Source organism: Cyprinodon tularosa, unplaced genomic scaffold, assembly GCF_016077235.1.
Source record: "Cyprinodon tularosa strain WSP-4 unplaced genomic scaffold, ASM1607723v1 ctg79, whole genome shotgun sequence".
NCBI lineage: Eukaryota > Metazoa > Chordata > Actinopteri > Cyprinodontiformes > Cyprinodontidae > Cyprinodon > Cyprinodon tularosa.
The window spans coordinates 166,113-180,000 of NW_024039551.1; the positions used below are offsets into that span (position 1 = coordinate 166,113).

The 13,888-nt window shown below is 39.8% G+C and overlaps 3 protein-coding genes across 3 annotated transcripts in view; 1 reads left to right on the top strand and 2 right to left on the bottom strand.

Annotated features, from left to right (window-relative positions):
* Positions 1-65: 65 nt before the first annotated feature.
* On the bottom strand, positions 66-6,310 carry cnrip1a (cannabinoid receptor interacting protein 1a). The gene is made up of 3 exons (XM_038271085.1): positions 6,041-6,310; positions 3,542-3,686; positions 66-1,347 (listed from the first exon to the last, which is right to left on the bottom strand). The coding sequence occupies exons 1-3, from the start codon at positions 6,217-6,219 to the stop codon at positions 1,183-1,185; spliced, it is 489 nt and encodes a 162-aa protein (XP_038127013.1). The 5' UTR covers positions 6,220-6,310; the 3' UTR covers positions 66-1,182.
* A 1,788-nt stretch (positions 6,311-8,098) lies between these two features.
* Positions 8,099-12,491, bottom strand: LOC119773885 (F-box only protein 48). Its single transcript, XM_038271086.1, has 3 exons — positions 12,391-12,491; positions 9,715-10,037; positions 8,099-8,471 (listed from the first exon to the last, which is right to left on the bottom strand). Exons 2-3 carry the CDS (start codon positions 10,012-10,014, stop codon positions 8,310-8,312), a joined length of 462 nt encoding a protein of 153 aa, XP_038127014.1. The 5' UTR covers positions 10,015-10,037; positions 12,391-12,491; the 3' UTR covers positions 8,099-8,309.
* A 203-nt stretch (positions 12,492-12,694) lies between these two features.
* Positions 12,695-13,888, top strand: part of aplf (aprataxin and PNKP like factor) — a 22,413-nt gene continuing 21,219 nt past the window's right edge. The window contains exon 1 of the mRNA XM_038271051.1: positions 12,695-13,033. Within this exon, the coding sequence (XP_038126979.1) occupies positions 12,941-13,033 (93 nt within the window). The 5' untranslated portion in view covers positions 12,695-12,940. The remainder of the gene's footprint in view (positions 13,034-13,888) is intronic.

A 13,888-nucleotide genomic window follows, 5' to 3' on the forward strand; every position in this document is an offset into this window, starting at 1 on the left:
GTCCAGCTCAGAATAACCAGATAAACCTCATAGATTCACAATTAACCAACACAACACAGAAAAGATCCGGTTAAATAAGATCAGAGAATTTAATCTAATGAAAACTTTTGATCTTTTGATTTTACACACCTGCTTGTTTTGTAATCAATACAATAACCAGGCCTGATCCCTGCTAGCTTAATTCTCAATTGCCTTTGATTGATTTATTTCATAAAAAATTCTGTTTAAGTGACGGTTCTTAGGATATATATATTTTTTCATTGGCATAAGGACATGTTGACTAAGAGATTTAGGAAAAAGAAGAGATCCATCAGGTTGATCCACTCAGGTTCCACAGACTCTGAGGAACCGCCCCGAGATGCTGGACCCGGTTCTGGATGTTCAGGACACTGCTTTATTCACAGCTACACTACAGCTAAATACAAAACAACAAGCAACAGATCAAATTTGGCAAAATGTAGCTTCAAGTGCAGAGAAATCAGGAGCTGCAGCAGACAGAAAAGCACAGTTTGAAGGAAAAGAAGCCTGGGGGTGTTCAACAGGACGACGGGATTCATCCGCTGCTGAAAATAGTCCCGGAAAAACGCTCCAAGGCTCAACAAAGAAGCTCCTTTATTTTCCATGATTCCATTATTAAAGGCGAGTTTCTCATTTTAAACCAAAACATACAAATAAATTATCAGAACACTCAAACATCATCTGCCTCGTGGACCACAATCTGATCCAGTCCTGGTAAAAAGTTCCCATCCAGTCTTGATTTTTCTCCCAAGGTGCCAGAAAAACCAGGTCACGGGTGTTCTGGTGGTCCTCAATGGTGGAAGGATGGATCTCTAGCAGTGAGGGAGGTGAGCCGACATGCCAAGCAGAACCAGAACGCCCTGAAGGAACTGTGTAACTTCAGAAACCCAGGAGAACCGTTCACCAGTTTAACAGTTCAAGGAAGAATGGCTGCTTAGGAGAAGAACAGGGACTGGATCAGAACTTTTCAACAGAACTCAGCTGTTATTTTTTCTGGTCTTCAGTGAACATCGTGTTGATTTTAGCTACTTTGTGACCAACAGCTTCATTCATTTGGAGACCAGAAGGGCAAACAGCTGACTTGATCGGGGTGCTGGTAGGACAGAACAACCATCAGGACCTGGACAAACAAACGGGGGACGGTGTGTCCTGCTGACGTCCGGCTCAGTTGAACGCCTCCTTGTTGATCCACATCAGGGTCCGCGTTTCGTTGGGTTTGCACTCGTACTCAATGTTGGTAAACTTGTTGCCGAACTGGCAGTGCTCCCTCTTGTAGTAGTTGTAGTACTTGGCCTGCCAGACCGTCTCGAACGTCCCAGCCTTGTTGAACTGCAGAGACAGTCAGAGAAACCAGACCCAACATCAGAACTCCTGCTCCTTCTCAGGGTTTCCTGCACCAGCAGAACTGCTGGAAGGAACTCATCTATAGAGAGAAATTTGGTCCAAATTTCTGTTTAGTCAAAAACAAAAATTGTAAAAAAAAAAATGTGTAAAAGTGGTATTTTTGTTTTGTAAGCAAAAGTTCAAATTTTTACAGTTTGTTTTGTAGATTTTTTTTTTTTTATTATATTTTTGGATATTTTATTTTTGTCACATTTTTTGGTGAGCCTGTACGGAGCCCCTAAAGGGACATGGAGGGAAAAAATAAACTTTTGCGATATCCTGCAATAGTTTCCTCCACTGTTGTGTGTCTGTTTTACTTCCGGTTCCCTGACATGGTAAAACCTTGAGCGACATTTCGCAAAACACTTTGCAAAATCTCGCAAAAGTTTATTTTTTCCTCCATGTCCCTTTAGGGGCTCCGTAAGCCTGAGTTTTTTTTATGAACAGCATTTTTTTCAAATCTGGTTTTATAGATTTCAGCTCTACTCTTTTGGTTTATGATTGCAGGAACCAATAGAAATAAGCCTACTCCATGGATATTAGCATTAGCATTTCTATTGGTCTGCGCACAGATCAATAGATTTGCGTGAAATATATAAAAAAATGGGATTGAAAAAAATTTTATTCTGTAAAACTCAGAAATAAATAAAAATTACATTTGGAAAAAAAAAATTAAAAAGCAACCTGTAAAAATATTGGTTTAAGCCTTTGCATACCCATAAATTACTCTCAAAAGTCTTTTTTTATTGAGAAGTTTATTAAATATCCATTCCTCCAAACTCAGCTTTATTCTATTGAATTGATCTTTTATTTCCACGTGGATCAGTGGTCCTCCTAATTGTCAATCATTCTGGTGATATGTTTACGTAAGGCCGTCCTAATTGCTCCTCCTGTTAGCTATCATTTTCTGCGCATGCGCACTTTACGGCGCTCACCTTTCTCACCGAGGTTCTTTGAAAATGGCTGAGGGTTGTAAGAGAAAAAGTGTCTACCAAGTGTATGAGAAGAAAAGAAAGGCCTCAGAAGAGGCAAATATATCCCAGAATGCTTTGTGTGGAGAGCTCTCCTCACAAAGCATTATGGGATATGGTGTCACAGTGGCCTGCTGTCGCCATAGGCTGCTGCTACCTGACAGGGGCGACTAATAACGAAGATGGCGCAGACACTGTGTGGTGGAGGAGGAGTTACGTGACCAACGGGGCAAAAAAGTAGTGATCATCTGTCCGAACGGTCAGTTAACTGGGTTCACTATGAAATCCACTATATAGTTTCAACTTTTAACTTTGTTACCATGGCGGCGCTACAAGGCAGCGGACAAAAGCAGCTCCTCTTGACAATTTTTACAAAATATGCTGCTTAAAACGATACAAACTAGACATCAAACCTGCATCTATGATCGCCAACACCTGCTGGAGCTACGGACACAAAATGTTTTAAATACTGACATTTTTGACCGTTTAAAAAGCTGCGGAGTGCTACGGGCGGATGTCAACAACACAACAGTGGAAAATAACAGATGGAGGAAGAGATGCGAGAGATGGAGAAAGCGAGGCTGCAGAGGGGGGCTAACTGCGAAGCTAAAGAGAGATCCCCACAGACCGCCGCTTCCATCAATCCTGCTCTCCAACGTCCACTCGATGGAAAACAAAATGGATAATCTCCGACTGGAACTCTCTTCAAAAAAGGAGATGAGTAACTGCTGCGCCATCATGCTGACGGGGTCTTGGCTGCATCCAGCAGTACCGGACGGTTAGGTTGGATGTTCGGGCACAGTAAGCTTGTATGAGCTCAGAACAGCAACTTTTAAACAGAGCGTGCACAAGGACAAATGGGTCTGTGCACGCTCTCGCACGTGCATTTTTTTTTTTAAGTGGTGAGGGCGGGTCTTGTAAAAAAAAATTGAAAATCCTCCACAATGCTTTTATTCAAACTAAACTGAGAGAAGCGGAAGAGCGTCACTGATTTCAAATATACTGAGGATAAACTATGTGAACAACATGAAAGAAAAGAAGAAGGGAAAGTGGGCAGGAACATCTCTGCCAAACTTTCACCAGATTCAAACAAATAAGTTCATCTATAATCCTGCTTCACCGGAGGATGTACTGCCTGAACCTCTACAGCTTCATGTGTCTCGTCTCACCTCAATGCTGACTTGGACGGGCTGGCGGTCCCCGCTCTTCGTATGTGGGACGCCCTCTGTGTCGTATTGGCCGTGATAAACCACTGACTCTTCATCCCTGGACTGCTGCTCCAAAGGGAAGATAATTCCCCCAATGTTCATATTGCTGCAAGGAAGAGGAGGACGACTAATTTATCACATGATCATCTCAGGGTTCCTAACAGTTGGAGGACTTGTTGCATCTCTGATCCACCTCACAACTGAAACATGTCTGTGAGGTAAATGACGGAATTTATAAATACAAGTGAAATATGCGTAAATTAGAGGTTTTCATTTTTTTCCCCTTGTCAGCTCATTACTTTTTAAAACTACAGGCACAAATAACAAATTTACAGAACAAATCTACAACCCTGTTGCTGTTACACTCCTCACCAGATGGTGGCAGTAGTACACAGGAAGACTTTAATCTCAGAATTCAGATTATTTTTCCTCCAAATTCTGACTTTAATCTCTGAATTTTGACTTTTTCTATGGGAAAATTATCCTGCCATAATGCAAGAGCACATAATTTCAATTTGAGAAAAGAATTTCATCTTCTTGCACTCAAAACTTATAATGCTCACACTCAAAACATGTGCTCTCTCTCAAATATCTTCTCTTCTCTCTCAAATCTTTGTTTCTTCTCTCAGATTTAATGCTTCTTGCACAGATATTTTCTCCTCTCGCTTGCCTCCTTCTCTTCGCGCACAAACCGCGCTCTGCTCGAGTCTCAAATACGCTCGCAAACCCGTAGGCTCTGCTTGCGGATTTTTTTTGCTCTCTCTCGGATTGGATCGGATCGTCGCCTAGCAACCTTTCCAGCCAATAGAAGGACAGCCTCAGAAAGGGTGCGCTTGTCTAACTCTACTGAGTGTGCCTGTGATAAACCTTATAAACCTTATAAAACCAATAAAATGGCTTTTTAATTTAAAAGCTATTAAAATAAGAAGCTAAAAAACAACAACAATCAGGAAAATAAAAAAAGGAAATAATAAAGGGCGATTCAAGAATCACCAATGAAGAGTCACTTAATTTCTGCTGGAGGCAAAATTAGCATCTGCCCTGACTAGCAAACTTTTTTTTTTTCTGACGAGCAACTCTGAGGCGGGAGTTTTCTGTTCACATCACGTCACGTCTGAAAATGGATAATTTTTAAATTAAAAAGCCGTTTTATTGTCGGTAAGGTTTATCACAGGCACACTCCATAGAGTTAGACAAGCGCACCCTTTCTGAGACTGTCGTTCTATTGGCTGGAAAGGTTGCTAGGCGACGATCCGATCCAATTTGAGAGAGAGCAAAAAAAATCCGCAAGCAGAGCCTACGGGTTTGCGAGCGTAACTGAGACTCGAGCAGAGCGCGGTTTGTGCGCAAAGAGAAGGAGGCAAGCGAGAGGAGAAAATATCTGTGCAAGAAGCATTAAATCTGAGAGAAGAAACAAAGATTTGAGAGAGAAGAGAAAATATTTGAGAGAGAGCGCATGTTTTGAGTTTGAGCATTATAAGTTTTGAGTGCAAGAAGATGAAATTCTTTTCTCAAATTGAAATTATGTGCTCTTGCATTATGGCAGGATAATTCTCCCATATTTTTCCTCAGAATTCTGACTTTAATTTCAGAATTCTTACTTTTTTCTCAGAATTCTGATTTTTATTTCCTCAGAATTCTGACCTTAATCTCAGAATTCAGATTTTGTTTTTTCCCCTCAGAATTCTGACTTTAATCTCAGAATTCTGACTTTAATCTCAGAATTCTGACTTTTTTTCAGAATTCTGACTTTAATCTCAGAATTCTGACTTTTATCTCAAAATTCTGATTTTTTATTTCCTCAGAATTCTGACGTTAATCTCAGAATTTTGACTTTTTCTCAGAATTCTGGCTTTAATCTCAGAATTCTGACTTTTTTCTCACATTATACTGAAATAAAATGTAAAAACCAGTTAACTTTTTTTTTTTTTGTGGCCCTAATCCTCTTCCATAGTTTCCAGATGGGATCATCTGACTGATCATTGAGGAGAACTCTGGCAGGATTATGATAATCCAGACAGATATAAAGGTTTGGTTTTCTTATTGGTAGAACTGAGCCTCGGATTATGATGAATTTGAGGCATTCAGCCCATTCAGCACCCAGAGATCCACCAGAACCTCAGGTTCCTCCTTTATGCCTGCAGCTGAGCCTCAGGAGATCCGTACTTTAAATGGACAGAAGTTCAGTTTATTTCAGGTTTTTGTTTGTTTCCAACAACCAAACATGTTGGAGCTCCTCTGCCTGCAAACCGCAACCCTGGAACCTGATCCCGCATGATTTATTCAGCGCGAGGCAATGATGCGGCCTGCAGGAGGAGGATGATGATGATGAGGAGGAGGAAGAGGAGGAGGTCCCATAACCCTGGTGATGCGGGACCCCCCCTCTCCCACCGGTCTCCCCATCACCAGAGGACATGCACGAACATGCACGCGCTCAGCAAACCCAAACCGTCTCCTTACGTGGCCTCCACGGTTCCGGGCTTTAGCACCACCTCGATCTTGTACTTGGAGCCCGTCAGCAGCTTGATGGTTCGGCTCTGACCGAAGCGGCTTCCGTCCACCTTGAAGAAGACGGGTCCGTCGTTCGGCTGGATCCGGAGGGCGATCTGGATGATGATGATCGGCGGGACGTCGTCCATGCTCCCGGGATGATGCAGCTTCTCCTGGACTCCGGGCTGGAGGAGAGGATGCTGAGGAGAGAGCCGCTGCACGGATACTGCTTCCGGTCCAACCTTTCACAATAAGAGCGGATCCGGATGGAGCTTTCCTTTAGATTCAATTCATCCGATTCATCAATCCGAGTGTTTATGTTAAATTTACTGATTTTAAACTCTCTCTCTATGGAATCTCACGTTTTATTTAATTTATCCTATAAATTGAGATAAAGTGTTTTAATGATTTATGTCTCTGATTCAGATCAAAGTTTCCACATTTTGATTATAATCCTGTTTAATTCACCTTCATTTATTTTCTATTCCTCTGTGATTCTCCTGATCACCCTAATTAAGATGTTGAGCCCAAAGGACACATTTATATTTATCCTCCATGAATAATGATTCTATATATAGGATTTTTTTAGGATAAAATTATCCATTTTATGCATTAGTTTATTATTAACTATGTAGAATCTTTACTTATACATGGAAAACAAAGTATTAGTGGTGGGACCAGATTGATACAGAGAACCAGTTTAAGCTTGTTAGAGACAAACTTATCTATAGTGGTGACCCCCTAAAAAGTATTATGTCACTTTATATTCATTAACGTAATTGTGACGTGATGTTATATTAATTCACACATCTTAAAGTACAAATGCATTATTTTTTATTACCTTTCGTAATGTTCCCTCTCCTTTTTCATTCCGTCTTTTTTCTTAAAATTTTTATTTTCTCCATTTTGTCCCTAAAATCATATTTGCTATTCTTAGCCTCAGCAAATCTTATAATGAGATCAACAGTCATTAACCTAAGAACCCCCAAAGCCGGAAGTTTTACTGTTAATTTAACAAGAAAAAAAAAATCATGATTGATTTCTCATATTCATCAAAAACAAACCAAAACAAATTTAAAGCTCACTTCAGACTGACCTGTTGGCTTTCCTGTCTTCAATGGGGCAATAAAACCGGTGTACTTATAAATTTAAGGGGAAATCTATAAGTACAAATTTAAAGGGAAATAAACCTTGCCTTCAACATCTTTCACACTCACTAGTCATTCATCTCCACGACAGATCCTCCCCAAAGGCTATAATAATTCAACTTTATTGATCTAACATTGGAGAAATTAACTCTGCATTTAACCCAACAGCCTAGATTTGCCTGTTAGTTACTCCACCCCGGCTGTGCACATCATATCCACCATCATACGCACTGCTGCTGTTCGTCCTTCTGTCTGTTCGTAGACTTTCACATTTGCTGCTGTTTGTATACAAATACTTTGTCTCATTCCTCCATATCTGTCTGTTTTTTATCACAAAGTCTCTTAATCCTCATGAACTTCACTCTAAGGACTTTTATTATTCTGAAGAGTCAGAACTGAACTTGGTCAGGGAGCTTTTAAACATACTGCTTCCTCTGCCTGGAATGAAGCCTAAACCTATCTGAAACTAACCATGATGGTGACTACTGGGAAATGTAAGGTCCTTCCTGGAGGGCCACTATAACTGGATCTGGCTCCTGGATTCTGGCTCTTTAGCCAATTTTAAGTGAGTAATTCAAAGTATATTTCATTTTATTGTTTTTTTCTTTTGCTGCCCTTTACAAGTCCCTCTTGGAAAATAGATGTTTATCTCAATGAAGCTTCACCTGGTTAAATCAGTCATAATAATGGGAACTACTATGGGACGCTTATGTGCAATATGCTGCCATTTCTGGAATAGACACTAGGGGCAGCAGTGATACCAGGAAGCTACACTGAACACCCCCGCCTAACTGGATTTGTAGCTGTATATGCTGGTTCTGAGCCACCGAGTTCTGCTTGTTGGAGCAACAGACCAGAAAAACTGATCAAACCAGCAGAGTTTGATAAATACAGGTTTAATTTCAGCTCAGCTGTTTTTTACATCAAACCGATTCATTTTCCATGATTATTTTGCATTAAAAACATTAAAAAATATATGTACAATCGCTTGTAATACTATAAAGTGAACTCAGAGTAAAAAAAAACATATATTAGAGTCAAATTAGAGAGAAGTGCTTCTGGGGCTGCAAAATAAAAACCTAACATCATCATCATCTGTCGAGCTCAGCCTGCAGGATCTCTCCCCACGTCTCTGCATCCAGCGGCACCATCTTCCTCTTTAGCAGCTCGTCTGCAGATCTCACCCTGCTGTAGCGTCCCGTCAGCCAGTCGGTCTTCACCCGGCTTCGGGTGTAGTTCCTAAGCAGGGTCACCTGGGAGGAGAGGCAGACGTGTTCAGTTTCAGGTCTACAGGTCGACCAGGCCAGGCCTCCCATTCAGACAGGAAACAGTTTACAGAGCGAAAGAACGGGACGAGGGAAAACTATAGAAGGAATTTTGTTCCATTATTTGGTAAAAACCATAGTGTGTAAATTGAAATTTAAAAAAGAAAAATGCAACCCAGCAATGAAACTTCTCAATGAAAAAAAGGTTTTGAGATCAACATTTCCTGTTTCTCAAGTTTAGTTTTCCTTTTCACATTTTATTTACTCAAACTTTGACAAAATAAAATGTGCCTTTTTTTTATCTCTGCCACTTTCTATATGTCTGCTTCTTTCTTCTTGAACCCCAGTGGGCCTCAGCAGATGGCCGCTCACACTGAGCCTGGTTCTGCTGGAGGTTTCTTCCTGTTAAAAGGAAGTTTTTCCTCTCCACTGTTGCTACATGCATGCTTAGTGTGAGGGATTGCTGTTAAGTCAATGAGTCAAGGCAATCAGCAGGTTTTCCTTGGATAGAAAACTTTGAACCAATCTGACTGTATGATGTGGTTGCATTGTTTCTGTAAAGTGCCTTGAGATGATGTGTTGAATTGGTGATAAATAAATGAACTGAATTAAATAAATTTATACCTTTTTGTTTACAGTTGTAATATTTACAAATTTTTTTCTTCAAATTTCTTTTTTTCAGATTGACTTTATTTTCCACAGATCACATTTTTGACCGAATACAAAAGTTTGCTCTTGACTAATAAAAGTCCTGCTGCTAACGTTGATGCAGGCCAATAGAAATGCATCTTTGCTCCTCACTGCAGAGGAAAGCACCGCCCCCAGAAGTGAATTGCCATTTGAAAACAATTCATAAAATTAATCTGAAAAACAGACATTTGAAGTAAAAAAAAAAAAGAATATAAAATTTGTAAAGAAAAAAAAGATTAAAAGTGAAAAAAGTAAATAATAAAAAAGGTGGAAAAAATGTATAAAGAAAACAAACTGAGAATACAGCTAAGTTGCTCTCAAACATTTTTTGTTAATTAAAACATTTTTCATAATTTCTGGATAGCCTTTTATTTTTCTTCAAATTTTCATCTCTAAAACCCGCTGTTTTCAACAATAATGGAACAAAATTTACTCCATATTATCGATCAAAATGTATCAAAAAATCTAAAGAAATTAGACCCCAAATGACTTTAAACTAGAACCCAGATTTAGATGAGAGTGCGGCGCAGCAGAGACCCACCTTCCAGGAGAGCCCATCTCTCCGATCGCTGTCCACCTCACGCTGACAGACAACCCGGACCAGCAGGCACTGCTGCCTCCACAGCTGCTCGCTCTGACTGATGATGGAGTGCCACAGCTTGCATGTCCTGGAGGCCCTGCAGAGACTCTCCACATCGAGCTCTCTGAAGATCCTCACGCTCATCTCTGTGGGAAGTGTCTCTGCAAAGTTCTGATGGCTGGAAGCTTCTAGTGGCTTCAGGGAGGCTCTTCCTTCACAGAGCAGAAACACTGGCGAGGGCCCTGCAGACTCATGCTGCATAATCCTCCAACAGGGTGGACCACCTGAAACAGACGAGAAGGATCACAACCTGAGGAGACGTTTCAACCCTGAAGCAAGGATCACAGTTCAGGTCCAGAGCGAAAGATCTTCCTGTGAGATGAGCCGAGGCTTCGAGGTGTATGTGGAGTACTGGAGAGGGTGTTTCCGCACGGCACGTATCAAGGCTTGCTTCATTTGGGGGAGGAGCCGAATTAGATGACTTCTGAAGCCTCGCTACCTGACAAACTTCGGCAGGCATTTAACAAGCCTCAGTACTTAGTCAGGATGTGGGAGTTTGTAGGAGAGGTGGAAAGAGTTTGGATGTATCCTAAGAATAGATTGGTGTTTTTTTTACAACCAATCTAGTTGGTCAAAAATAGTTTGGTTGGATTAAACAATCTAATTATTAAAATCTGAACAAGCCACTGATCATAGATAGATTAGTGGTGTCAGGTGTAAGAGATTGACTTCCAATATGTGGGTTTTTGCTTCAAGATCCCCGCAGACATTTAGAAGTTTTGATAAAACAGAATTAGTATTTTGGCTAATGTGACTAAATAGCATTTTTGCCCTAGTATAAATATAGATTGGTAAAAACACAAATAAATACAAACAAAATAACTTCCAACCCGATAAAAACCATAAACCGTTGAAAAACTATGATGTTTAAATAAAAATGACTAACACCTTTCATTTTCTCATCATTGCCCAATTCGCACAAACACTTTCACCGTCTGCTTGAGCTTATTTCACTGAAATGGCAGAAAAACTGTGCATCTAAAATTATTGTTCTCTTCTAAGACATTTTATAAACAAAAAACTTACTAAAGATTTTATTATACAGACCAAACATTAACAATTTCAAATGAACTTGTAATTAACTTATACTTTTAAAAAAAACAAGAAAAACAATATTGCAAAAAAAAAAAAAAAAAATCACAATTATATTACGAACTGTAGTTCTGCACTCCACCAGTAGGTGGTGACATGAGGCTTCATGAACTGTGGGGATCGTTGAAGCAATTTGGCCAAACGGTTCAATGCCTCATGAGGCTTCATCTCACCAGCAGGTACCTTTTTCTTTTTTAAAGGGGAAAATTGTTGAAAAATTCTCTAACTTAACTCTAAGCTTCTAAGGCTGCCATTACACACACCCATCCATCAGGGGCGGAGCTAGATGGGGGTCAGGGGTGGCCATGGCCACCCTTAGCCAATCATTAGCCACCCATACCATTTTTTTGCCTCCAATACAGATGGTGGCAGTAGTAATACTCTCAAGTGGAATATTCAAAACATTTTATTTTTTTGTGGTTAATTATACACATCAATATACTAACATCAAAGATGATAATTATAGAATTCATGCTCGTTTCAGAACTAGATTTTGTTTTTAGAAATGTGTCTCTGCAAGTCATCTAGGAGTCTTCAGTGAAATCATAGATTGTGGTTTGAAATATATTAAATGTGTATTTTTTACCAACTGTCTAATGAACTATACACAGTTATTAACATAGTAATTAAAAGTACCAGTGTCTGCTTTGTTATTGGTGTCGTGTTTAAACGGCTCACCATCATGTTAAAATCTGACATGCCTTGGGGTATTAATAAGGTCCGGTTGGTTATCTTAAAATCAGGTGGGTTTTGAGAGGAATTTTTCGCACTATTACGTCTGCAATCAGACGTCCTAATCCACAATTGCGAGTGGGCCTAACAGGAGTCAGTGACGCGGGCCCCTAAAAGGTCGGGGGCCGTAAGCAACTGCAGACTCTGCTTACCTATATTTACGCCATTGGGTTCTGGTGCCTATATAGTTTCGGCCAACCCTAACTGTACATTGGTTATTGCCTGGTCACCCTTATAAACATTTTCTGGCTACGCCTCTGCTATCCAGGTCCCCAGGCATGTGTCAGACTCCAGGTCCTCTGTGAGGAACCTTGAAGCTTTTTTTTTATTTATTTATTTCATTTATTTTTGTGAAACCGGGAATAAAAAACAAATATGAAGCTGAACCACTAATATAAAACGATCAAAATACTCGGTTTATTTTCTAAGATCATATCCTCGGAGGAGCCCATCCGGACGGTCACTACGAACCGCTGCTTTTTCTTCTATTTGGACCTGCATCGCTGCAGGTTATTAAAACCACACAATGATTGTCATAAAACAGTTTGTGGACACACAGGACAGATTTTCATCCCGCAGTGATGATTAATTATAGTGTCTCTGCCACATTTCGCCTCCTCTCCGTAAAGCTCAGCAGCAGATTTCCGGCTGGAAATTCCCAATAAACTGTTTCCATTAATTATTAAACTTCCCATCAGAGTTAATCTAGTGACATTTGAATAATCTAAATCTTTAAAATTGCGTCTCATTTACCTTGATTGGAGAAACACTTGGCAGCTGAGCTCTTTAAATGCCCCAACGGTTGTTTACGCCGACGTCAGCGCGCATGAGCGAAGAGCGCATGCGCCGTTACATTTAAAATTTGAAAGTACTAATTTTTTTTAAATAAATAATAGCATTTTTTATTCTGTTAAAATAGATATGCCGTATTAAAAAGTATTATCTATAGTGAAAAAAGATGTGAGATATTGAAAGTATTTTAATATTTAACCAATAATATATTAAAAATGTATGTTTCTGGGACGGAGTCTGGCCATCGTCTCTATTGCGCATGCTCTCCTGTAACCCGGAAGTTTTGAATCCAGCAGGAGAGTTGCGGGAATCCCGCGGAGCCTCTTGTTTTTGGTCTGTTGACTGGTTTTCGCCATCATTTAAAAGTTTTCAAATAGTTTATTCTCCGAACCTTTTGCTGCTCGTATTTCCCCCAGAATCAAACTTTTAAATCTTATCCCGTTTCTGTGCCGAAAAACAAGCAGGGTGTCTGGGAAGAGTCGCTCTCAGTCCCGCCCCAGAGCAAAGCCTCATGTCCGGTTTCGGACTGGTTCGGGTGGACAGCGGTGATGTAGTCCCGCTGCCGCCGGGTGAGACGGTGCTGGGTCGGGGTCCCTTGCTCGGGGTAAGTCCTACTGAGAGGTTCACATGATTCACACTGAGATATCAGCTCCTCTCAGTTATCGAAGGGGTCCAAAGGTCGGATTGTTGATGAGAAGCTTTCCTGGGACCAGTCGCCTGCCTCTACTCTGGATTCAATTATTAAAAACTGTCTTTATATGGGGTGCCGTTTGTAAAGTTATCCAGTCAAATATTCGCAGCAATATTTTAACTTATTAGCCCCAAATCAGTGAATAAAATGGGGTCAATATTTCAACATCTTATCATCACCATATAATTCATACATTTATAAATATTACATTTCTAAAATAATTATTAATTATAAATAATATAATAATAATAATAAAATTAAATATTAAAAAATGTATATTTAGAAAATAATATCTAACTTGTTAAATGAATATCTATTTTTTTCTCTCAAATTAAATATTTTGTTATAAAATAAATATTTATTTCAGTTCAGTTTATGTTCATAACACGTCATCTGAAGGCACTTTATAGAGACGATTCAACCAGATCATCCAGTCAAATTGATTCAAAGTTTTCTACCTAAGGAAAACCAGTTGATTGCATCGACTCATTGACTTAAAGGCAATCCCTCACGCTAAGCATGCATTTAGCGACAGTGGAGAGGAAAAACTCCCTTTTAACAGGAAGAAAACCTCCAGCAGAACCAGGCTCAATGTGAGCAGCCATCTGCCGAGGCCGACTGGGATTCAAGAAGACAGAAGCAGTGATTTTAAAAATATTTGAATAAAAAAAGGTTTTCAGAGTAACTTTTGTGTTTTCTCTGATTTTGTTTTTTTCAATTTTAGATTTTTTCATGTTATTTTTTTCACATTATGTTTAAACATTTTCC